General features: G+C 42.2%; 1 protein-coding gene across 5 annotated transcripts in view; it reads left to right on the top strand.

The window, feature by feature from the left end:
• The window catches only part of LOC309852399 (adhesion G protein-coupled receptor E2-like), a 38,659-nt gene extending 14,931 nt beyond the window's left edge, over positions 1 to 23,728 (top strand). For 2 of the 5 annotated variants that reach the window (XM_082708859.1, XM_082708862.1), the window contains 16 exons: positions 890 to 1,036; positions 1,413 to 1,559; positions 1,647 to 1,693; positions 1,818 to 1,895; positions 2,280 to 2,457; positions 5,599 to 5,706; positions 5,874 to 6,097; positions 6,302 to 6,481; positions 8,032 to 8,229; positions 8,507 to 8,742; positions 14,259 to 14,325; positions 14,912 to 15,003; positions 17,390 to 17,558; positions 17,642 to 17,752; positions 19,592 to 19,640; positions 23,189 to 23,728. In XM_082708859.1, the coding sequence (XP_082564985.1) occupies positions 890 to 1,036; positions 1,413 to 1,559; positions 1,647 to 1,693; positions 1,818 to 1,895; positions 2,280 to 2,457; positions 5,599 to 5,706; positions 5,874 to 6,097; positions 6,302 to 6,481; positions 8,032 to 8,229; positions 8,507 to 8,742; positions 14,259 to 14,325; positions 14,912 to 15,003; positions 17,390 to 17,558; positions 17,642 to 17,752; positions 19,592 to 19,640; positions 23,189 to 23,193 (2,036 nt within the window). In that variant the 3' untranslated portion in view covers positions 23,194 to 23,728. Of the gene's footprint in view, positions 1 to 889; positions 1,037 to 1,412; positions 1,560 to 1,646; positions 1,694 to 1,817; positions 1,896 to 2,279; positions 2,458 to 5,598; positions 5,707 to 5,873; positions 6,098 to 6,301; positions 6,482 to 8,031; positions 8,230 to 8,506; positions 8,743 to 14,258; positions 14,326 to 14,911; positions 15,004 to 17,389; positions 17,559 to 17,641; positions 17,753 to 19,478; positions 19,503 to 19,591; positions 19,641 to 23,188 lie in introns of those variants that run through there. The other 3 variants (XM_082708860.1, XM_082708861.1, XM_082708863.1) reach the window with 3 other exon arrangements.
• The last annotated feature ends 2,951 nt before the right edge of the window (positions 23,729 to 26,679 follow it).

The raw sequence follows: 26,679 nt of genomic DNA, 5'->3' as shown, positions 1-26,679 counted from the left end.
GAACCTCAGGTTCCCGGAACACTGGGGGTTTGCTCTGCCCAAGGAGTCACCTTGCAGGAAGGTCCTACCACAGAGCAGGGAAGCCACAGGGCCTTCTGGGCCTGGGGTTCCCTGTGGGCCTCAGTCTCTATAAGCACCCCCACACTTGCCCCTCCTAATCTGTCCCATTCCAGCAGGAAGTGCCACTTCTAGCTCTGAGTAGGGGAACCTCAGTTGCCAGCTGAGGAGGAAATGACTAAGAACCTTGACTGGGAAGTCTAGCTCTCATGACTCAATTTCCCCCTTGCTACAGTTTTTGCCTGAGAAGGAGGATACTGTCCCTCCTGAGTTCCTCTTGAAGGAAGCTGTCATGAGCTTTGAGAGTGGAGAGGCAGCATTATTTTCAGGACTGGTGTATGCTCAGTACAAGCAGTGAGGAGATGGGGAACCGGGCCTGGGCAGGGCAGGGCTGACCCTGTGGGATTTGTTCTCATAAGGACAGGGGTGCGGTTTGGGACAGCAGTGGTGCCATTACCCCACCCACTGAGTCAACACAAGGGTAGCTCAGTGTCACAGCCTCACTGGGTAGAGGCCCATTCTTGCCCCCGATACTCAGTCCATTCTGCACCATATGTGAAGGGACTCAGCTTTGTCCGGAATGATACACGTGGTTCTTCCCTGTTCACCTTGCAGGGATAATCTGAGATTATGGAGTTTTTACAAGAGATGATGCTATCATAAAATTTATTTTGACATGCTAAGTGGCTGGTACATGGTGTGTGTGTGTGTGTGTGTGTGTGTGTGTGTGTGTATGTCTCCTTGGTGTGAAGTACTAAAGTATCTGAGAAAAGGGGAAGGCAGGATGGGTGCAGTGAGTGGAGGGACACTGACCCTCTGGCTTTGTCCTCAGATGTGAATGAATGCACATCGGGGCAGAACCCATGCCACAGCTCCGCCCACTGCCTCAACAACATTGGGGGCTACAAGTGCCGCTGCCGCCCTGGCTGGAAGCCCATTCCTGGGTCCCCCAATGGACCAAGCAACACTGTCTGTGAAGGTACAGAGCTCAGACGCCACTTCCTGGAGACCCACACTCAGAACATCTGATCCCATATTCAGTGGCATTAATTATTTTGAGGCTGGAGGGGGGGTGGTTTCTGGGAAAGGAGCTAGGGTACAGAGGAGCAGGCTCCTTGGAGACCCCAGACAGCAGCTAATTACCACCTCGGGCAAAGATATTTCTATATTCACAACCTACACATCTGTACAGGGCTCACGTGCTACATGTCAGGCTCACTTCCCCTAATCCCTGCATCACTAGGATATGGAGGTAACAGGCGTTATCACCTCCAGTCAAGGGGGTACACTAACACAAGTAAATGAGGAAGGGGACAGAGAGGAAAGGGGTCCTGACTCCCATTTTGTGTCCCCAGATGTGGACGAGTGCAGCTCTGTGCAGACTACGTGCCACAAGTCCACCATCTGCATCAACGCCGTGGGCTCGTACAAGTGCCGCTGCCGCCGGGGCTGGGAGCCCAAACCTGGATTCCAGGATAATCAACTGAATACCACCTGTGAAGGTACCTGGTCTGACCTGACCCCAGACTCCGCCCTTGATACACACAGACACTCTCACACCTAATGAACTGCTGCTCTATCCCCTGCAGAGATGTCCTTCCCTACCTGGACCCCACCCCCTAGAATCAAGAGCCAGGTGAGTGGCCCCAGCAGGGACCAGGATGCAGGAATCCCTTCGCGCAGCCCACCTGATCCACCCATTCATCCCAAGCTCCTGACTCAAATGTGAGGCTCTCTGACTTGTGTCATCTCTATCCTAGCGGCTCTCCCATTTCTTTGAAAGAGTCCAAGGCCTGGGGAGACACTTCAAGCCAGCCTTGGCTCAGGACACCATCCAGGTAAGGGCAGATCCCAGGGAAAGCAACCTGGAGGCATCCCATAGAGACCTGGGAAGCTTTGGTCTGGGAGGAGGCAGCCCCAACATGATGGCTTCCTGTCTCAGGCCCCACCTTTCCCAGGGTGGGTGGAGACCTGCAGGCATTCCTACTCACTGTTAGACACCCCCTGCACCCAGAAATGACTTTTTTCTTGCTGTTTCTGGACATTGGGCTAATGTCACTCTTGGCATTTGTGAACAGGGTTGACTTTTGTGTGGCTGGACAAGACCCAGGAAATGTGACCCAGTACCACCTTCATCTACCAATGATTCTCCAGGCTCTGTTGTCTGGGGCAGAGTGGGAAGGGTCTTCATGCTCACTAGCTCTGTGTCCCCATCCCCCCAGGACCTCATACAGGTGGTGGATGAGCTGCTCCAGACCCCCGAGGACCTGGAGACCCTGTCCCGCTCAGACCAGCACTGTGTGGCCACGAGCCTGCTCGGTGGCCTGGAGGATGTCCTGAGAAACCTGAGTCAGGCTCTACCTAGTGGAACATTGACCTTCAATGCATCTGCAGGCACAGGTAAGTACTGGGGTCTGCCCCAGGCAGACCTGTTCCCACCACATTTGTCCCGCAGCCTCACTAGAATGTGTGACCATGCTTGTATCTCAGTGTTACACTCATAAGCCAATTAAGATGTTAAATGAATAAAACTGCTAATCATACACATTTTCATTGTAATATAAAGAATGGAAATTTTAGAAATGGAAAAATCAGTGCTCAAGTTCACAAGGCATTGCAAGGGGCAAAAATACCCAAAACAATCTTGAAAATGAAAAACATAGAGTTGTACAACCATCACCTCCATTTCTAAAATATTTTTATCACCCCAAAAGTAAATAGTGTACCCACTAAGCAGTCCCTTCTCATCTCTCTCCCAGACCCTGGCAGTCACCAGTCTGTTTTCTATGTCTGTGGATTTCCCTATCCTGAACATTTCATAGCAATAGAATCACGCAATAGGTGATCTTATAGTCTGGTTTCTTTCACACAGGATCATGTTTTCAAGGGGAATCCCTGTTGTAGCCCGTGGCAGTAATTGTTTCCTTTTTAGGGTCAGATAATATTTCATTATTGTGGCTACAGCACCTTTTGTGTATCCATTCATCCACTGATGGACCTTTGGGTTGTTGCCAGCTTTTGGTTATTTTGGATAGTGTTTCTGTAATATTGGTGGACAAGTTTTTGTTTGAATAACCATTCTCAGCTCTTTGCATACCCACATAGGAGTGGAATTTCTGAGTGATGAGGTGACTCTCTCTTCAACTTTTTGAGGTATGACCAAACTCTTTTTCCAAAATGGAGGCACCATTTTACATCCCCACAAGCAACACAAGGGTTCCAGTATGCACAGTCTCAGCAACACTTCGTACTTACATTTTGTTTTTGTATAGCCGTTTTAGTGTATCAGGTGATATCTCATTACGGTTTTGATTTGCATTTCTCAAATGACTAATGATAGTTACCATCTTTTCATGTGATTGCTGAATATTTGTGTGTGTGTATTTTTTTTTTTTTGAGAGACATCTATTCAAGTCTTTTGCCTATCTTTTTAATTCATTGTTTGGCTTTTGGTTGTTGAGCTGTATGAGTTTTTTATATATTCTATAGTAGACTCTATGAGATACGTGGTTTGCTCATTTTTTTCTCCCATTCCATAGACTGTCTCTCCACTTTCTCCTTGGTCTTTTCACTCTTGTGAACAGATGCTTCTGTTTTGATGAAATCCCTTTCCTCTATTTTTTCTTTTGTTGGCTATGCATTTGGTGCATTCTCTAAGAATCCATTGCCAAGTTCAAGCCCATGAAGATTACACCTGTGTTTCTTCCTAACTGTTGTAGTTTAGCTTATAAATGTAAGTGTTTTACCCATTTTGAGTTAGTGTTTGTGTGTTATGTGAGGTGGGGTCCTTCTGTTCTAAGTGGAGATCCAGATGTGCCCAGCACCATTTTCTAAAGAGACTTTTCTTTTTCTGCTGAAGGGTCTTGGCATCTCTTGTTGGAAATCAATTGAGCACTCAATTGATGTGTGGGTTTATTTCAGGACTTCCAATTTTATTTTACTTGTCTGTATGTCTATCCTTATACCAGAGACTACTGTTCTGGTTACTATAGGTTAGTACTCAGTTTTGAAATCAGGAGGTATAAATACTCCAATTTTGTTTTTCATTTTCAAGATTGTTTTGGGCATTTTTGCCCCTTGCAATGCCTTGTGAACTTGAGGACTGATTTTTCCATTTCTAAAAAAAATGTTGTTGGAATATTGATATGGATTGCATTGAAAATGTAGACCTCTTTTGAAAATATTGCTATTTTAACAATATTAAGCCTTTAAATCATGAATATAGAATGTTTTTTCCAGTTATATAGGGTCCTTCATTTATTCTTTTTTTTTTTGAAGATTTTATTTATTTATTTATTTGTCAGAGAGAGAGAGAGAGAGAGAGAGCTAGTGAGCACACAAGCAGGCAGAGTGACAGGCAGAGGTGGAGAGAGAAGCAGGTTTCTTACCGAGGAAGGAGCCCGATGTGGGACTCAATCCCAGGACCCTGGGATCATGACCTGAGCTGAAGGCAATGGCTTAAGCCACAGAACCACCCAGACGTCCCTCCTTCATTTATTCTAACTTTTTTTTGTAGTTTTCTTTTTTTTCTAAAGATTTTATTTATTTGACAGAGAGAGATCACAAGTAGGCAGAGAGGCAGGCAGAGAGAGAGAGAGGAGGAAGCAGGCTCCCTGCTGAGCAGAGAGCCCGATGTGGGACTCGATCCCAGGACCCTGAGATCATGACCTGAGCCGAAGGCAGCGGCTTAACCCACTGAGCCGCCCAGGCGCCCTTTTGTAGTTTTCAATGTACAAGTCTTGAACATCTTCGGGTAAATTTATTCCTAATACTTTCTTGAAGGTTATTATTATTATTATTTTTTTACATCTGTGACCACAAGAAATATTGGTCTATAGTTTCCTCCTAAAGGCTTTATCTAGTTTTGTTATCAGGGTGATGGTGGCATCATAAGATTATTCACATAGTATTCTATTTTTTCCTACATTTGGAGGGGTTTAGTAAGGATCTTATTAATGCTTACTTAAATAGTTGGCAGAAGTCCACCAGTAAAACCATCTGGTTTAGGCTTTTTATTTTGGGGATTAAAAAAAAAGTGTTTTATTTATTTGTTGACAGAGGGAGAGAGAAACCGTGAGAGAGGGAACACAAGCCGGGGGAGTGAGAGAGGGAGAAGAAGGTTTCCTACTGAGCAGAGAGCCCGATGTGGGGCTTGATTGCAGGACCCTGGGATCATGACCTGAAGTGATGGCAGACGCTTAATGACTGAGCCACCTGGTGTCCCATTTTGGGGAATTTTTACCTGCTTATTATATTTCCCTGTGATAGTTAAACTTTATTAAAGTTCAACTTTTTTTGTTCTTCAGTTACTTTTGTTGTTTGTCTCTCGGAATTTGTCACTTTCATCTAGGTTATACGGTTTGTTGGTGTACAGTTGCTCATAGTATTGTCTTATCCTTTGTAAATTCGGTGTGTGTGTGTGTGTGTGTGTGTGTGTGTGTTTGTGCGTGCACGCATGTGCCTATCACAACATATAGAACGTAATGGTGTTATAGCAACCACTACAGGCAGAATTACTAACCTAACTCTTACCACTCACAGACCTGTCCCTGGAGGTGCAGGAGCAAGGACACAGAAATGTCACCTTGAATTCAAATCAGGCGAAGATGCTGCTGAACTGGGATGTGGTGCACAAATCTGGTGACTCAGGTAATGGCTGAGATGGGAGGAAGATCACAAGATGCCCAAGGATGTAACAAACAGGGAACAGAAGATAAAAGGGAAAGGGGGATTTAGCAAGGGTACAAAGCATGCCTCTGAGGGGGAAGGGGCTCTGTTGGACACACCAAGATATTAACTCAGGCCTCATCTTGCAGGTCCTTCTGTGGCAGGCCTCATCTCCACTCCGGGGATGGGCAAGTTGCTGGCAGAGGCCCGCCTGGTCCTGGAGTCTGAGAAGCAGGCAGTTCTGCATGGGGCACACAAGCGTATTTTGCCAGGAGTCTCCTTGGTTCTGCTCTCAGATGTCATCTCTGCCTTTACGAACAATAAGTACACCCAGAACCTCAGCTCCCCCATCACCTTCATCTTCTCTCATCATGTGAGCGCTGGTGTTGTGGGACTTTGGGTGTGGAATGAGCTTGGGTCCTGGGCACAGCTTTGCTGCCTAGCTCAGCCTTGCAGTTCTGGGCGGGGGCTCCCCCATGAGTGCATCTTTCTCCAGGAAAGCCTTTGCAAGCCAGCTTTGGATAAGCATTTCTGAGCACCAGAAACATGAGCTCCCACATACACTCTCTTCCTACAGTCAGTGAGCCCTGGGCCAACACAAAAGGTGTTCTGCGTCTTCTGGGAGCACAGTCAGGGTGGCTGTGGTCATTGGTCCACTAGAGGCTGCAGGATGGTGACCACTACAGACACCAGCACCATCTGCCAGTGCACCCATCTCAGCAGCTTTGCCGTTCTCATGGACCACTACAATGCGCAGGTGAGAGCCCAGAGACGGGTTGCATTCCATGCATATTGCTCTGTAACATATTTCCTCATGTGTAAGGGCTTTAAAAAAACATAAAGTTATGGGATGCCTGGGTGGCTCAGTTGGTTAAGCAGCTGCCTTCAGCTCAGGTCATCATCCCAGCATCATGGGATCGAGTCCCACATCGGGCTCCGTGCTCCGCAGGGAACCTGCTTCTCCCTCTGACTCTGCCTGCCACTCTGTCTGCCTGTGCTCGCTCTTGCTCGCTCTCTCTCTGACAAATAAATAAAATCTTACAAAACAAAACAAAACAAAAAAAAAACACAAAACATAAAGTCATATCTCATGGTTACTTTGGGGCAGTAGCCGGGCATGGTGTAGCTGAGTTGTGTGTTCTGGGTCTTACAATGCACCTGAGCTGCATTTTTCTCTGAGGCTCAGGTCCTCCTGTGAACTCCCTGGTTGCTGGCAGGATTCAGTTCCTTGCAGCCATACGACTGGGGTTCCACTTTCTAGCTAGCTGTGAGCAGGGGACACTGCTCAGCTACCAGGGGCTGCCTGTATTCCTTCTCTGGTAGCCCTCACACAGTGTCTCAGCATTTCTATTCAGAGGCCAGCAGGAGGAGATCTCTCATCAGAAACGCTCTCAAACTTTGAATTTTTTTCTCCAAGAAGAGCCCAGAGATTTTGGGGGCTCACTGATTAGATCAGGCCCACCCAGGATAAACCCTTCTTTTAGAAAAGTTTACTGATACAGGACCTGAATTCCAACTGCAAAATATCTTCACAACACACAAATTGGCTTTTTTTTTTTTTTACATTTTATTTTTATTTTCAGCATAACAGTATTCCTTGTTTTTGCACCACACCCAGTGCTCCATGCAATCCGTGCCCTCTCTAATACCCACCACTTGGTTCCCCCAACCTCCCACACTCCGCTGCTTCAAACCCCTCAGATTGTTTTTCAGAGTCCATAGTCTCTCATGGTTTACCTCCCCTTCCAATTTCCCCCAACTCCCTTACAAATTGGCTTTTATCTGAGAACCTGGAAGATGTGTGTACACCTTTTCTTTCTGCCGAATCAGAGTTCTACTTACCACAGAGGTCTTCAGGGCAGGAGTACAAAGGGGTTATAGAACAGAAGGTATGGTCTTGGCAGACATCAGAGGGACAGGGAAGCCAGTGAGTACAGGTAGATTAGCAACTATGTTTACCTGTTCCCCTGGCTAGGTGAGCTGCTTATTTTCTCTGGATCACTGAAACAAAAATCTCATGCAGGTGACCTGTAAGTAAAACAAACCTTTGTGAGTTCTGGCGCTTTATCTTGAGTAAGGACTCTCCTAGCCCTCAATTCTTACGGGATCTGAATCAGGTCAGAATCCCATAAAATTCTAGCAATCTGAACCTGGAGGAATTTACCCAATAACATAACAAGTTTACCAGGGTCCTCACTTTTGATGTTGCTGTGCCAAAGTATTTTTTTTAAAGAATGGAAGAGTCATTACTCAGAGCAGGAAAATGTGATGGTGATGTCCTCCTTGCTTCTCTTTGCTGGGTCCCAGGAGGAGCTTCCTGGGCTGGCTGTGATCACCCATGTGGGGCTGGGCATCTCTCTGCTGTGCCTCCTCCTGGCAGCCCTCACCTTCCTGCTGTGCAAAGCCATCCAGAACACCAGCACCTCCATCCACCTGCAGCTGTCAATATGCCTCTTCCTGGCCCACCTGCTCTTCCTCACGGCCATCGAACAGACCAAGATCAAGGTACTGACACTGTCACAGAGAAGGCCCTGCCCTGTCCCAGGGGTGCTCCAGTTCATGGAGCTGTGCTGCAATGATACCTTAATAAAATGGGTTTGGGTCTCAGGGAAGTTTTGAAGAGTAAGTAGCCTATTTCACATTGACAAAACTAGAAAGGAAACCTTTTCTTAACAACTTCTTTATACACATTAGACTTCTTCCAAGTGGCAAGATATGGGATGGGTCCTGGGGCCACCTCCTCCCTGACAATCCCTCCTGGTGACACCATTCTCCTCCCCAGGTGTTGTGCGCCATCATCGCGGGTGCCCTACACTATCTCTACCTGGCCTCCTTCACCTGGATGCTGCTGGAGGGTCTGAATCTCTTCCTCACTGCTCGCAACCTGACGGCGGTCAACTACTCCAGTGTGAGGAGGTTCATGGAGAAAATCATGTTCCCTGTGGGCTATGGAGTCCCGGCTATAATTGTGGCCATTTCTGCAGCATCCAGGCCTCACCTGTATGGAACTCTCACACGGTAAATGCACATTCCCTACATGATCATGGCCACCACTAGAACCAGAGTAGCATTGTTTAAAATTATGCCTGAACATAATAAGAGAAGGCACGTGAAGTAATAATCCTTAGGACATTTTTCTGGTAGAAAATTATAATAATTAAGCAGCGTGTCCTTTAAAGCTCTGTCCTTCGAATAATAAAACCAAAGCCAAAGAAGTGCTTAGGACACCATTTAGAAAAATTGAATCGACTTCTTTGTCCAAATTCTTTCTTTTTTATTGTTTTGTTGTTGTTTTTTGTTTGTTTGTTTATTTATTTGTTTATTTTCAGCATAGCAGTATTCATTAATTTTGTTGTTGTTGTTTTTTTAAATTTATTTTTTATTTTCAGCATAATAGTATTCATTATTTTTGCACCACCCCCAGTGCTCCATTCAATCCGTGCCCTCTATAATACCCACCACCTGGTACCCCGACCTCCCACGCCCCTGCCTCTTTAAACCCCTCAGATTGTTTTTCAGAGTCCATAGTCTCTCATGATTTACCTCCCCTTCCAATTTCCCCAAATCCCTTCTCCTCTCTAATTCCCCATGTCCTCCATGCTATTTGTTATGCTCCACAAATAAGTGAAACCATATGATAATCGACTCTGCTTGACTTATTTCACTCAGCATAATCTCTTCCAGTTTCGTCCATGTTGCTACAAAAGTTGGGTATTCGTCCTTTCTGATGGAGGCATAATACTCCATAACATATAATGTATTATTTGCTTCAGGGCTATAGGCTGTTCACGGCACTCAACATGGCACATACCCTCCCCAATGCCCATAACCCAACCACCCTATCCCTTCCCCAACATTTTTTATTTAAATTTAATTTAATTAACTTATAGTGTATTATTAGTTTCAGAGGTGTAATTTAGTGATCCATCAGTTGTTTGTAATACTCAAGTGTCATTACATCAAACACCCTCCTTAATGCCCATCACCCACTTACCCACCCATCCCCCCACCCACCTTCCTTCCAGCAACCCTCAGTAAGAGTCTCTTACTGTTTGTCTCCCCTTGTGATTTTATGTTATTTTATTTTTTCCCTTACCCAGTGTTCATCTGTTTTGTTTCTTAAATTCCACACATGAATGAAATCATGAGGTATTTGTCTTTCTTTGACTGACTTAATTCACTTAGCATAATACTCTCTATTTGCATCCATGTCATTGTAAATGGCAAGATTCCTTTCCTTTTGATGGCTGATTGCTATTCCATTGTATCTATAGGCCACATCTTCTGTATCCATTCATCTGTCGATGGACATCTGGGCTCTTTCCATATTTTGGCTATTGTAGACATCGCTGCTGTAAGCATTGAGGTGCATCCCCATGACTTTTTTGAGTGAGGCATATCCTTGTGCATCTTTAGACTTAGAGGAATGTTTCAGAGGTTTTCAAAATTTGTTATGGTCCTTTGGTTCTCCAGTATTTCCTTTTAAATTTCTGGACAAATTCTTGTTGATCCAACTTAAAATCATAGGCCTAGACAGGTGATGTGAGAGTAAGTAGTTTGCTATTGGTAACGCCCTAGAGTAGGCTTCCCTCTCCCTCACAAATTCTCAGTCAAATCAGATAAATTTAGAGAGCAAAAAGTGAGGGGACTACGAGTTAGAAAAAAGTATTGGTTGTGTTCTAGGAGAGATGATGAAGCTTTTAACGGAGCTCCAAAAAATAGATCTCTCCAGTGTCTTTGGTGTTCTCTCCTTTTGGCTGCTGCACCACTGGGCTCCAAGTTAAACCTTCCCAGATTTCCTTCTCTCCAGTCTTACTGAGGTTTAGTAAGTTCTTTTGGATAGACTATATTCAATTTGTTCTGTGGTTTTGGGTAATTGCCAGAGTTTTGAAATAGGTGGTTTTCATTGTTCTGTGTGTATTTTGTTGTCTTAAAAGGCGAGCAAGTTCCCCAAGGTCCTTACTCCTCCATCAGGAAGTCAATTCCCAGGACTTTCACTCCTAAGCTCAACATGCTACTAAAGCTTATGTTCACCTACATCAGCTGAGCTTTTTCAGGTGTCTTTCATGGGTACTTCAGTTCTTTCTTGCCTACATTCTTCTTTCTTCTTTCTTCTTTTTCCTCCTCCTCCACCCCCTCCTCATCCTCTTCCCCCTTCTCCCCCTCCTCCTCCTCCTTCTTCTCTTATTTATTTTATTTACTTATTTATTAGAGAGAGAGAAATAGCAAGAGAGGGCATGAGAAGGTGGAAGGGGAAGAAGGAGATGGAGAAGCAGGCTCTCTGATGAGTAGTCAGTCCAATGCTGGGCTCCATCTCAGGACCTTGAGATCATGACCCAAACCAAAGGCAGATACTTAACTGACTGAACCTTCGAGGCTCCCCTTGCTAATTTTCTTTTTAGTCTATACTTCAGTATAGACTTTGGTTGTTCTGAAATGGACTTGCACACTCTCTAGTGTTCTGAAAGGCTCTGCTCACTCTCTACTTTATCCTAATGTAGGATCAAAAGTGAATTTTTTCACTGTGTATCCACAAAACCTTCAGCAACAGTCCTAATCTCTCTATGCATTAGTTACCGATCTGTGATCATAAGAGAACATCTGATTTGTGCTGTTGTTAAAAATAAATTGAATAACTTAACAACCAGAGACAAATAACTCAGTTTAGAAATGGACAAAAGAGAGAAGTCAGTTGGGGGAAATCAGAGGGGGAAATGAACCATGAGAGACTGTGGACTCTGAGAAACAAACTGAGGGTTTTGGAGGGGAGTGCGTGGGGGGATGGGTGAGCCTGGTGCTGGATATTAAGGAGGATACCTATTGCATGGAGCACTGGGTGTGATGCATAAACAAAAAATCTTAGAACACTGAAAAAAAAGTTTAGATTAAAAAAAGAGGGGGGAGGCAAGATGGCAGAGAATTAGGAGGCACTGTTTCAACCAGTCCCCTAAAGTGAGTGGATTATCTACCAAGGAACTCTGATCACCCATGAAATAAGCCTGACATTAGAATTATACACTTCTGGATCTCTATGGGGGCAGAAGACACCAGTGGACAGGGAAAGTGGAGTGGGAACTCTGATATCAGAAGATAAATGAAAGGGGGAGGGAGCCACCAGAATCAACCCACTGGAAAGTAATATACCTAAATTGGAGGTGCCCTGTGATTGGGGACGAGCATTAACTTGGAATCTGGTTGAAAGCACTCAAAAGAGCAAAAGATCTTAAGGGGAAATTGGTGGAATCCAGGGGCTTAAGCCCATGGACCCAGGATGGCCACTGCTGGTGCTGAGCCAGAGAGAGAGCAGCGAAGTCAGGCGTTGGTACCTGAGCTGCAGGCACATGTGAGAGTGTCTGGGTGGCAGCGTGCATGAGAGAGTCTGGTGTGGACACAAGCCGGTGCTCTCTAGAACCACAACCTTTTGTACTCGGCACATGCACTGCGTGAACAGGGTCTGAGTCATGCTCCACACCCTCCCTGAGAGAGGTCCATGTAGGCACTAGCCAGGGCTCTCTAGGACTGGCAAGAGTCTGAACACTCCCAGCCAGGGCCAGCAGAAAATCTGTGTGCTTTCTCTGGTTGGGACCTCTCTGGCTGGACCTGCCCAGACAGCAGTAGCACAGGTAACCACTGGAAGCCAGCTCACTGGACTAGTACTTCTCGTGGTTTTGGTAACACTGGGGTAGAAGCGGGAGCTCCTGCGACCCCCTAGACTGTGACTGGGGACCTTCTCTGCTGACAGCAGAGGGGGAGTTTATGTGCTCTGGAGCACCCAGAAGGCTTCTGAGACAGAGGTCTGGGTGCAGTTTGTTTTCCTCTAAACCTCCAAAGAACTGCCAAAAGCTGCCAAAGGGAGAAAAAAAAATGGACAAAATAAGGGCAGTTGTCTGGCTCAGTTGTTGGAGCATGTGATCTTGGGTTGTGAGATTGAACCTGTGGGGAGTAGCAATTAGAGAAATAAAAAACTGGAAAAATGGACAAAACATTTTAAAGACACATTTCTATGGGGCACCTGGGTGGTTCAGTGGGTTAAGCCTCTGCCTTCGGCTCAGGTCGTAATCTCGGAGTCCTGGGATCGAGCCCCACATCAGCCTCTCTGCTCAGCAGGGAGCCTGCCCCCCCCACCCCATCCCCTGCCTCTCTGCCTACTTATGATCTCACTCTCTCTCTCTGTCAAATAAATAAAATAAAAAAAGACACATTTCTAAAGAAGATGTGTAATTGACCAATTAGCACATGAAAAGATGTTCAACAACCTCAGTCATAAGGAAAATGCAAGTCAGAAACCACAATTGAGATATTAATGTATACCCATTAGTGGAAATGGTTAAGACAGACAAAGTGCTTGCAAGGATGTGGAAAATTTGGAACATTCACACATTGCTGGTTGGAATCTAAAATGGTGCAACCACTTGGGAACATGGCTTGACAGTTTCTCACAACTGTTTAGGATACAGCTACCACTTGCTAGGCAAATGGAAACATGTTCCCACAAAAACTTGTACATTAATGCTCATAACAGCATTATTCAAAATTGGAAACAACTGGAATGTCCATCAACTGATGAATGGATGAACAAAATGTGTCATATCCATCCAGCGGAATATGACTAAGCTATGAAAAAGAGTAAGGGATATTACTCATCCATAAAAACATGTTGCACCGTGAATGAACTTTATGAGCTTGATACTAACTGAAAGAATTCAGTCATGAAAGACCACATACTGCACGATACCACACATGTAATATGTTCAGAACAGGCAAATCCATCAAATGAGACAGCAGAGTAATGGTGCTCTGGGTGAAGGATGGGGAGTGGAGTGTGTGGAGGTGAGAAAATGTGACTGCTGATGTGAGTGAAGTTTCTCTTTGAGGAGCTGAAAATGTCCTAAAGTTAGATGATGATGCTGGTTGCACAACTCTGTGAATATTCTAAAGATCACTGAGCTGTATAGTATAAATGGGTGAACTTTATGGTCTGTAAAATATACCTCAATAAAACCATGAAAACTTTAAATACTAAGTTGGTAGGTTTGGCAGCCGATGGAAACCAATTCAAATGAACCATGCAAGAAAGGCTCCTTAACCCATGTTAGGTTCATAGGACTCTCAAAATCTGTAACATGTTTTTGGTCTTCTTTGCTTCAACACTGCTTATCTCAGTAACATCATTCAATGTCAGTATCTTAGATGAAAATACAGTTTCCTTAGGGAATCTTCCTTAATGATCCTAATCCCTCAGACTCCAAACTAAGCATGACATCCAATGATACATTCTCACAGTCTCATACTTTTGTTTTATTGTTACAGTATGTTTAATTGTGTGTCTCAGGCTCCATGTGAGATTTGTGGGTTTTACGACCATGTTTACTTTCTTTACCACCGTATCTTCAGAGTCAATGACAGAACCTGTCATGAAAGAGTCACTCAATATTTGTTGATGAATGAATGAATGAATGAATGAGTTTATATAGTAGTTCTATATTCCTAAGGACTAAAGCATTTTTTTTTTTTTAACTCTCTCTCTTGCTCAGCTGCTGGCTCCACACAGGAAAGAGATTTATATGGAGCTTCCTTGGACCAGTTTGTGCCATCTTCTCTGTGAGTGATGACATCACAGCATCCTTAATGATTAACCGGGGATCATTAGAAAAGCAGAATTTATTTATTTACTTATTTATTAAATTTATTTTTTATTTATTTTCAGCATAACAGTATTCATTATTTTTGCACCATACCCAGTGCTCTATGCAATCTGTGCCCTCTATAATACCCACCACCTGGTACCCCAACCTCCCACCCCCCCACCACTTCAAACCCCTCAGATAGTTTTTCAGAGTCTATAGTCTCTCATGGTTCACCTCCCCTTCCAATTTCCCCCAGCTCCCTTCTCCTCTCTAACTCCCCATGTCCTCCATGCTATTTGTTATGCTCCACAAATAAGTGAAACCATATGATAATTGACTCTCTCTGTAGAAAAGCAGAATTTTAAGAGGGGTGACAGGAGCAGGCAGGTCCCTGATTCTCACAGCATTGTTTGGTTTTCTAAGACTGCTCCTAGAACTACAACCTCTAACATTGTTGCTTGATATGGAAATGACTTAAATGTGGAATTGATGTTTCACAGGCTAAGATACAGGTCACAGACTGAAATTTTATTCAATAAAGCTTCTGTGGTTTCCTGAAGGTCAATTTAGTTTTCTTTCTGATGACCCTCTGGATTTTGAAGAGCAAATTGTCATCCTTGAACAGTGATGTATCCACCCTCCAGAACACAAGGTAAGATGGAGAAGAGAGTGACAACCCCACAAACATGTGTGGTACTAAGGACAAAGCCATGTGTCTCAGCAGCCCCTGACACTTCTTTGTGGGGTCTGCTGAAGGGACGTAGAGTAGAGAGATGCAGTTGTCCTTTTGTGGCAGCTGGCTCAGATTCAGTGGTGTGCTGCTGACAGCCTGGCCAAAATGTTCTATTCTTTTTTTTTCCAGAGAGAGAGCCTGAGAGTGTGGGGAGGGGAGAGCTGAGGGAGAGGGAGAGGGAGAGGGAGATTTTTTAGCAGGCTGTATGCTTAATGTGGAGCCTGACATGGGGCTCGATCCAACAATCCTGAGATTATGACCTGAGCTGAAATCAAGGGATGGACTCTTAATGGACTGAGGCACCCAACACCCCTGTTATATTTTTAACCCAAATTTCTAATTCCCTCAGCAACAGGAAGAAGTGGCATTGGTTAATAAACATTCTTTGGACTTTTGCCAGCAAAATTCTTACGACAAATGTGCAGGGAACATTTATGTTCCAATGAAGCACTTAGAAAAACCTGTGACTGCTTTCACAACCCAGCCTAGACTTCCACACCCTACTCTTGGTTGGGGTTCCTTCTGATCCCTCTTCCATTCCTCTCTATGGAGAAAATAAAATAGTCAATGCCAAATCTTCTGAGAGGCTTCAGCAGTCCTTTGCTCCAGCAACCTTTGTGGAAATTTTTGCTTTTTCTTCCATGTTCTTATTATTATCCTTTCCAAATGAAAATAGAAATCTTCCTCGCCTAATTGAATTATTTATTTATTTATAATTATGTTAATCACCATATAGTTCATCATTAGTCTTTTTTTTTGCCTTTTTTTATCTTTTATTTTTTTATTATATCATTTTATTTTATTTTTTTCAGCATGACAGTATTCATTATTTTTGCACCACACCCAGTGCTCCATGCAATCTGTGCCTTCTCCAATACCCACCATGTGGTCCCCCCAACCTCCCACCTCCCACCCCTTCACAACCCTCAGATTGTTTTTCAGAGTCCATAGTCTCTCATGGTTCACCTCCCCCTCCAATTTCTCTCAACTCCTTTCTCCTCTTTAACTCCCCTTGTCCTCCATGATATTTGCTATGCTCCACAAATAAGTGAAACCATATGATAATTGGCTCTCTCTGCTTGACTTATTTCACTTAGCATAATCTCTTCGAGTCCCGTCCATGTTGACACAAAAGTTGGGTATTCATCCTTTCTGATGGAGGCATAATACTCCATAGTGTATATGGACCACATCTTTCTTATCCATTTGTCTGTTGAAGGGCATCTTGGTTCTTTCCACAGTTTGGAGACCGTGGCCATTGCTGCTATAAACATTGGGGTACAGATGGCCCTTCTTTTCACTACATCTGTTTCTTTGGGGTAAATACCCAATAGTGCAATGGCAGGGTCATAGGGAAGTTCTATTTTTAATTTCTTGAAGAATCTCCACACTGTTCTCCAAAGTGGCTGGACCAACTTGCATTCCCACCAACAGTATAAGAGGGTTCCCCTTTCTCCAATCCTCTCCAACACATGTTGTTTCCTGTCTTGCTAATTGTTTTTTTTTTTAATTTATTTATTCTTTAAAAAAATGTTTATTTATTCTTTTAATTTTTTCCAGTGTTCCAGAATTCATTTTTTATACACTACACCCAGTGCTCCATGCAACATTAGTTTTTGATATTTCCACAATTCATTGTTTGTGTATAACACCGAGTACTCCATGTTATCCATGCCCTCCTTAATACCCATCATTAGCAATCAGGGAAATTAAAATTAAAACCACTTTGAGATACCACCTTACACCAGTTAGAATGGCAAAAATTGACAAGTCTAATTGAATTTAAATTAAAAACAAGGATGATTTATAAAAAAAACTCACAGAAAATAGAAATATTGTTTTTGATATTTTTGTAATTTTAAATTTTTTATTATGTTCAGTTAGCAACTGTATAGTACACCATTTGTTTTTGATGTGTTCAGTGATTCACCAGTTGCCTATAACACCCAGTTGCCTCTGTTATTTTTTAGTGCCCTGGCCCCAGCACAGAGCCTAATGAAAAAATGCCTCCTCAATAACATTGAATGAATGAAATTCATTATCTCCAGGGAGCATTATAAAAGTTTTGAAACTTACATTATGAAGTATCTCTATCCTCCTCATTCCAAATCAAAACTCCATCCTCGTGCCTTGTGGCAATTTTTTCTCTAGTGGATCACAGATTGTAAAGATCAAAGCTGATCACCAGTTAGTCTGAGAACTGAGTACCAGCAGGGGAAGAAAGGAGAATCCATGGGTAAAGATGAGAATGGTTGTCATTTTATTGCCCTGGGTGCATCTTGACTTCCTTTCTCATCCTACCCAGAATGCTGACATTTAAAACCACAGCTCAACTCATCATCTTGGGCTGCACATGGTGCCTGGGCATCCTGCAGGTGGGTCCAGCTGCCCATGTCATGGCTTACCTCTTCACCATCATCAACAGCCTGCAGGGCTTCTTCATCTTCTTGGTGTATTGCCTCCTCAGCCAGCAGGTACCATTGCCCATTCCCACCCAAGATTCCTCCCATCCTTACTCTCCTCAGGGAGCTGACCCAAGCATGCTTTGCCTCTGCAGGTCCGGGAACAATACAAGAAATGGTTCAAAGGGATCAGGAATAGAAGAGCTGCGTCTGAGAAATACACACTGTCCAGCAAGGTCATGTCTGATTCTTCCAGACCCAGCATGGTAAGGTCAAGCATTGCTCCTAGAGCACTTCACTAAGTGATCTGTTTTAGTATATGCTTGTCACATTGAACAAGTTTAGTGTGTAGAAGATGATGCCCTGGGGTGGCTCACACTTGGTTTGTTTTTTACTCTTTATCTATTAATTTAATGTTAGTAATTTAGCTGTTAATTAATTATTAACTTTTGGACTGCTCTGTGAAGACAGTGCTTTCACTTGATCTTTGGATCCCATCATCTGTGTCTTCTCAATTATCTTTAATTATTAGCAATGGCCTTTTTTTAAAGGGTTGTTTAAGAATATATTTTGCGACTCTGAAAAACAATCTGAGGGGTTTGAAGTGGCGGGGGGGCGGGGTGGGAGGTCGGGATACCAGGTGGTGGGTATTATAGAGGGCATGGATTGCATGGAGCACTGGGTGTGGTAAAAAAATAATGAATACTGTTATGCTGAAAATAAAAAATAAAATAAAATAAAATAAAATAAAATAACTCATATGTTAAAAAAAAAAAAAGAATATATTTTGCGGGTGCCTGGGTGGCTCAGTGTGTTAAAGCCTCTGCCTTCGGCTCAGGTCATGATCCCAGGGTCCTGGGATCGAGCCCTACTTCGGGCTCTCTGCTCAGTGGGGAGCCTGCTTCCTCCTCTCTCTCTGCCTGCCTTTCTGCCTACTTGTGATCTCTCTGTCAAATAAATAAATAAAGTATTAAAAATATATTTTCCTCCTTAGGGAACTGTGTTCATCTTACCTCTTACACATCAACACTCTCATGAAACACCTGCTATTTGGCAGGCATGGCTACTAAGTAAATAAGAATCAGTGATCTGAAGTGGCAATGCACATTCAACTCAGGCTACAGTATCCTATCCTTTTCTGGTACACCCATCTATATCTCATAGTCACTGAGAGCAAGTCTCAGAAAGGCAATCATGGGGGCGGTTGATGTACATATTTAGAAATTAAACAGAAGTGTTAGCCAGCGTTTTGGACTTTGTTATAAGAATGCCTGATATTTCCAGCATCCTCCAGCCACTGGGAAACCAGGAAGGAAAAGCAGTAATGACATGGGAAAATTTGTGGGGATGGTTATATGGAACCACACTTACTGGCTCAAATTGAACCAAGTTCTTTACCTGTGGTTTCTCACCTCTTCCATTTTTTTAATTAAATTTTTATTTTTTATAAACATATATTTTTATCCCCAGGGGTACAGGTCTGTGAATCACCAGGTTTACACACTTCACAGCACTCACCAAAGCACATACCCTCCCCAATGTCCATAATCCCACCCCCTTCTCCCAAACCCCCTCCCCCCAGCAACCCTCAGTTTGTTCTGTGAGATTAAGAGTCACTCATGGTTTGTCTCCCTGCCAATCCCATCTTGTTTCATTGATTCTTCTCGTACCCACTTAAGCCCCCATGTTGCATCACCACTTCCTCATATCAGGGAGATCATATGATAGTTGTCTTTCTCTGCTTGACTTATTTCACTAAGCATGATACGCTCTAGTTCCATCCATGTTGTCGCAAATGGCAAGATTTACCTCTTACATTTTCTGTTAAAGACTCCCCTGAGTCTCCCTTCCCATCTAAAGGAGCCTATTCTGCTGCCAGAAATTCCTCCTGCATGACTTTGTTCACCCAAACTCCATTAGCACTGGTTCTGCCACTGAATCTTCTGTGTTCTCCCCCTTTCTGAACAAATGTTCTCATCACCTGTTTCACAGAGAAAATAGGAGTCTTTATGATGACACCTTGTGAACTATATGCCATTGACCATACCAGCTTGCATCCTGTCCACATTCCTAGATCATTACTGCAAGTTTTTATGTTCCTCTAGGAAGAGTGCTTCCACCTGCTCTTTGGATCCCATCCTTCACACCTTATACGTACGTATACCTTATACGTATCTTTAAGTTATTGTTCCCATATTTTCCTGTCTCTCTCCTTCCCTCTGGCACCATCTCAATAGTATTCCTTCTATAGTCCTGGAAACATGTTTAGTTTTCTTCTATCTTAAAAACATATACTACTTGCCTCCCCTTTAGCTACCAGCCAAGAATTGATTTTTCTGTCTCCATTTCCTTGCATAAAACTTACTCCCTCTTCCCCAAACCCTTACAAATACGGTTTCTTCCCCCATTATGCCACCCAAACAAACATCTCTTAGACCTACAGTAATCTCCATGTCCCTAAAAGTTTTCTCAGCAACTTTTGACATCTTTTATCACAAAACACTTCATCCTTATGCCATGTAGGTTCTACTCACACACCCTTCCACATCATTCTTCCATTCTCTCTAACTTTCTTTTCTTTGTTTCCTTTATAATTCCATTGAATGGATCAGCTCCAGAACAACTTCAGTCATCATTAAATTCTTTCATCCTAGACAATAGCATCTATTTTTTAGATTAGACACTGGGGAGGGTATGTGCTTTGGTGAGTGCTGTGAAGTGTGTAAACCTGGTGATTCACAGACCTGTACCCCTGGGGATAAAAATATATGTTTATAAAAAATAAAAAAATAATAGATTAGTTATAACTAAACACAAATGACAGCCATGTATATTTCTCTAGCTCTGATCTCTGAGATCTAGAGTATTTCCAGGTTCTTATTTCTTATGTCTTAAAGACACCTGAGCCTCCCAGTAGAAGACTTGCAATCTCTACCCCAATTTAATTATTTCTCATGATGTCTTTCTCTCTCTTGATGGTCCTCTATCATCCTGTGACACTAATCATATCATAAAAGTTACTCTCAACAATGATTTTATTTCCTACCACACCCTATCCATTATCCATTCCTTATCATTTTTATTTTCTCTATATGTCTTCAGTCTGTCCTGCTGACTCAGTCTTCATCACCCCTCCTTAGAAGGCTGCCATCTTTATTTGGCTGAGCAACTGCTGTATCCTAAATGACCACGCCTTTCTACTCTTGCCAGCTTCTCATGCATACGTTACTCACAATTCAGAGGGAACTTTTCAAAACACAAATAAAATAAAGTCACTCCCTTTTTAAAAAAATTATGTTCAGTTAGCCACTCTATAGTACATCATTAGTTTTTGATATAGAGTTCAATGATTCATTAGTTGTACATAACACCCAGTGCTCATCACAATATATGCCTTCCTTAATACCTGTCACCCTGCATGCTCAGAGTGGAGTCTGCTTGAGTTTCTCTCTCCTCTCCCTCTTCCCCCTTATTGCACTCTCTCTCTAAAACTAGTTTATCTTTGCTGATAACAACATTAGGGTTCACGTGCCCCTTCTTTTCACTACATCTGTATTTTTGAGGCAAATACCTAGTATTGTAATTTCTAGCTTGTACAGCAGCTCTATTTTTAATGTCTTGAAGAACCTCCATACTGTTTCCCAGAGTTATATGCAACTAATGAATTGTTGAACAATACATCAAAAACTAATATACCATTTGCTGGCTGATTAAACATAATAAAAAATAAATAAAACCTTTTTAAAAAAGCATAAACATTTATCTTACAGATCTAGAAGTTTGGAGTTTCAAATGGGTCTTATGGGAGTAAAATCAAGGGATCAGCAGAGTTCAGTTCCTTCTGGAGACTTTAGGAGAGATTTTTTAAAATTAAATTTAATTTTTTTATTAATTTATTTATTTTTAGAAAAATGGTATTCATTATTTTTTCACCACACCCAGTGCTCCATGCAATCCGTGCCCTCTATAATGCCCACCACCTGGTACCCCAACCTCCCACCGCCCCCGCTACTTCAAACCCCTCAGATGTTTTTCAGAGTCCATTGTCTCTCATGATTCACCTCCCCTTCCAATTTACCCCAACTCCCTTCTGCTCTCTAACACCCCTTGTCCTCCATGGTATTTGTTATGCTCCATAAATAAGTGAAACCATATGATAACTGACTCTCTCTGCTTGACTTATTTCACTCAGCATAATCTCTTCCAGTCCCATTCTAGGAGAGTTTTTAATTTCTCACCTTTTCCAGCACCTAGAGTCTGCCTGCTTTCCTTAAATCATGTCCTCTTGCTCACTGCAGTATCTTCAAATGTCTCTCACTCTCATTCTCTTTCCCTTGCTTTTGTCAGTTGTATCTCCTTTCCTGACTTTGACTCTCTTTCCCTTAAAAAGACCTTAGTCATTGTACTGCCTCACTTCCCATCTGAGATACTTAATTTTATCTCAAAGTCCATTTTTTTCCATGCAGAGTGACATGTTCACAGGATCCAGAGATGAGAATGTGGGCATCTTTAGGAGAATCATTACTCTTTCTACTGTACATAGTTTTGGTTTGCCTATTGTAGAACTACTAATATCTGTCTGGTATTATTGTGTTTGAGTAAATATCAACCCCCCTCTCTTGAGATGATCTTCACAGTGGAGAAAGAGAATTTCTGTGAGAAAAATAGCAGTAGATAGCCAAGGAAGGTGTCTAAAATGCAAGTCATCTGATCAGCTGTTTCTACTGTCTATGAGCAAATGACCAAGCAAATCCATTCCTTAGTGTAGTTGTATTTTCTCCTGTCTTGTAAAATTTGGTTCCTCTGGTGTTTAAAGATATAGGAGTATCTCTTACTCATCCTGGCATGTCTTCTCTGGCTTCCTGAAGACTTGTTCAAGAAAAACACAATAGTTCCTCTTACATTCAGTTCTGAGTAATTTCACATAGCATCATTTTTATAAACTTATTGTGTAGAGATAAGCATGTGAAGTTGTCTAACTCAAACACCAGAAATAACACTAAGCTTTCTATAGACCCAGGAACAAATAACTCATATTGGGGAATGGAAATGACAAGGCGGGGGGAAGGAGAATTAGTTTTTTTTCCTTTACATTTTAGGTAATGACAACATGTAACATTTCCAATCTTGTGTTAATTTCCTACCTACCCTCTTTCATTTCTCTACACATAAAGCAGCATTTCACAAACCTTGAAGCGGAGGGATCAGGACATACATCTTGAAAGAGACAGATAATTTTTTTTCTTTAGCACATTTCATTGTTCTTATCTTCTGTAACTTGGGGGTTAGGATTTGTAGGGAGATGAGGCTTCTGGGGAAGACCAGGGTCTTCCCAAATGTGATATGGTATGGCCTTTGATCTTCCTCTGACATATTCACCTGGCAAGGAAATTTTTTGATTGAAGGCCTCATTAAATTTCTTATTTATTTTTTCAGAGGAAACTTTAAAAAATTTATTTATTTAAAGGGAGAGAGTGAACATGAGTGGGAGGGGCAGAGGGAGAGGGAGAGAGAATCTCAAGCAAACTTTGCAATTAGCATGAAACCCAACGTTGGGCTCATTTGTACACACCTCCTCATGACCTGAGCTGAAACCAAGGGTCAGACATGTAACTGACTGAACCACCCAGATGTCCCAAAGGAATCTTTAGAATTATCTTTGTGTAGTCTTTTATAACATTTCTAAATATTATTTTTTCTAGGTTAATTAAAAAATGTCTTGAGTTATATCCACTTATCCCATGGAAAATTGCAACTGTTTTTCTCTGAGCCACTGATAGGATAAACAAGGCTTTTTTGTCTGTGTTTCAAGAAATTCACCATGTCAACAATGTGAAAGAAGTCAACAATGTTTGAGATCAAGATCTGCATAATCTGGAATTTTTCTGTGTCCTTCTTTGCACTCAGAAAACTTGCAACATATAAAGGGCCATATGTGGCCCAATTTCTTGATCACTTTGGGTTACATCCTTTTCTGAAACCTCTCCTTCCTACAAAGACTTTTCCAGATGCTGAACATCTAAGTGCTGGAATACTTAACTCAGCATGTTTTCCTACCAAAAAACACCCATAGGAATGGAAAATTTCATACCATAGTATGGATTTTGAAATTTTGTGTTTTGTGTTTAATCACTCATTCAAAGATATTGATTTCTCGCTTGGTCTAAGGGAGAGACCAAAAGAGACTCAGGTTTTGCCTTCATGGATATTTCAGGGGCGAAATAAAGTGATTTTTGCAGCTAGAGTTGACTCCCAGGTGGAAAGATTCCTATAAATCAGAATTCTATTACTGGACAATTGAAGTATAATTCGTTTCACAGACACCATCTAGTTTCATCCTTACATGATGATACAAATAGTTTGAAAACTGAGATCATGATATGTATGTTTTAGTCTTTGTGGGCCAGTGTATTAGTCAGGGTTGTCCAGAGAAATAGAACCAACAGGACACACACACACACACACACACACACACACACACACACCCCTTTTTTTAAAAAAATTAAATTTATTTATTTTCAGCATAACAGTATTCATTATTTATTTTTTTTAATATAATTTTTTATTTTTTATAAACATATATTTTTATCCCCAGGGGTACAGGTCTGTGAATCACCAGGTTTACACACTTCACAGCACTCACCAAAACACATACCCTCCCCAATGTCCATAATCCCACCCCCTTCTCCCAAACCCCCTCCCCCCAGCAACCCTCAGTTTGTTTTGTGAGATTAAGAGTCACTTATGGTTTGTCTCCCTCCCAATCCCATCTTCTTTCATTGATTCTTCTCCTACCCACTTAAGCCCCCATGTTGCATCACCACTTCCTCATATCAGGGAGATCATATGATAGTTGTCTTTCTCTGCTTGACTTATTTCGCTAAGCATGATATGCTCTAGTTCCATCCATGTTGTCGCAAATGGCAAGATTTCATTTCTTTTGATGGCTGCATAGTATTCCATTGTGTATATATACCACATCTTCTTGATCCATTCATCTGTGGATGGACATCTAGGTTCTTTCCATAGTTTGGCTATTGTGGACATTGCTGCTATAAACATTCGAGTACACGTGCCCCTTTGGATCACTACGTTTGTATCTTTAGGGTAAATACCCAATAGTGCAATTGCTGGGTCATAGGGCAGTTCTATTTTCAACATTTTGAGGAACCTCCATGCTGTTTTCCAGAGTGGCTGCACCAGCTTGCATTCCCACCAACAGTGTAGGAGGGTTCCCCTTTCTCCGCATCCTCGCCAGCATCTGTCATTTCCTGACTTGTTGATTTTAGCCATTCTGACTGGTGTGAGGTGATATCGCATTGTGGTTTTGATTTGTATTTCCATGATGCCAAGTGATATGGAGCACTTTTTCATGTGTCTGTTGGCCATCTGGATGTCTTCTTTGCAGAAATGTCTGTTCATGTCCTCTGCCCATTTCTTGATTGGATTATTTGTTCTTTGGGTGTTGAGTTTGCTAAGTTCTTTATAGATTCTGGACACTAGTCCTTCATCTGATATGTCATTTGCAAATATCTTCTCCCATTCTGTCAGTTGTCTTTTGATTTTGTTAACTGTTTCCTTTGCTGTGCAAAAGCTTTTGATCTTGATGAAATCCCAATAGTTCATTTTTGCCCTTGCTTCCATTGCCTTTGGCGTTGTTCCTAGGAAGATGTTGCTGCGGCTGAGGTTGAAGAGGTTGCTGCCCGTGTTCTCCTCAAGGATTTTGATGGATTCCTTTCGCACATTGAGGTCCTTCATCCATTTTGAGTCTATTTTTGTGTGTGGTGTAAGGAAATGGTCCAATTTCATTTTTCTGCATGTGGCTGTCCAATTTTCCCAGCACCATTTATTGAAGAGGTTGTCTTTTTTCCATTGGACATTCTTTCCTGCTTTGTCGAAGATTAGTTGACCATAGATTTGAGGGTCTATTTCTGGGCTCTCTATTCTGTTCCATTGATCTATGGGTCTGTTTTTGTGCCAATACCATGCTGTCTTGATGATGACAGCTTTGTAATAGAGCTTGAAGTCCGGGATTGTGATGCCACCAACGTTGGCTTTCTTTTTCAATATCCCTTTAGCTATTCGAGGTCTTTTCTGGTTCCATATAAATTTTAGAATTATTTGTTCCATTTCTTTGAAAAAGATGGATGGTACTTTGATAGGAATTGCATTAAATGTGTAGATTGCTTTAGGTAGCATAGACATTTTCACAATATTTATTCTTCCAATCCAGGAGCATGGAACATTTTTCCATTTCTTTGTGTCTTCCTCAATTTCTTTCATGAGTACTTTATAGTTTTCTGAGTATAGATTCTGTGTCTCTTTGGTTAGGTTTATTCCTAGGTATCTTATGGTTTTGGGTGCAATTGTAAATGGGATTGACTTCTTAATTTCCCTTTCTTCTGTATTGCTGTTGGTGTAGAGAAATGCAACTGATTTCTGTGCATTGATTTTATATCCTGACACTTTACTGAATTCCTGTATAAGTTCTAGCAGTTTTGGAGTGGAGTCTTTTGGGTTTTCCACATATAGTATCATATCATCTGCGAAGAGTGATAATTTGACTTCTTCTTTGCCAATTTGGATGCCTTTAATTTCCTTTTGTTGTCTGATTGCTGAGGCTAGGACCTCTAGTACTATGTTGAATAGCAGTGGTGATAATGGACATCCCTGCCGTTTTCCTGACCTTAGCGGAAAAGCTTTCAGTTTTTCTCCATTGAGAATGATATTTGCGGTGGGTTTTTCATAGATGGCTTTGATGATATTGAGGTATGTGCCCTCTATCCCTACACTTTGAAGAGTTTGGATCAGGAAGGGATGCTGTACTTTGTCAAATGCTTTTTCAGCATCTATTGAGAGTATCATATGGTTCTTATTCTTACTTTTATTGATGTGTTGTATCACATTGACTGATTTGCGGATGTTGAACCAACCTTGCAGCCCTGGAATAAATCCCACTTGGTTGTGGTGAATAATCTTTTTAATGTACTGTTGAATCCTATTGGCTAGTATTTTGTTGAGTATTTTCGCATCTGTGTTCATCAAGGATATTGGTCTATAGCTCTCTTTTTTGGTGGGATCCTTGCCTGGTTTTGGGATCAAGGTGATGCTGGCCTCATAAAATGAGTTTGGAAGTTTTCCTTCCATTTATAATTTTTGGAACAGTTTCAGGAGAATAGGAATTAGTTCTTCT

The sequence above is a fragment of the Mustela nivalis genome, assembly GCF_964662115.1.
Source record: "Mustela nivalis genome assembly, chromosome: 1".
Classification (NCBI taxonomy): Eukaryota; Metazoa; Chordata; class Mammalia; order Carnivora; family Mustelidae; genus Mustela; species Mustela nivalis.
The sequence above is the reverse complement of the archived record's forward strand: the minus strand, read 5'-3'. Positions and strand labels throughout refer to the sequence as shown.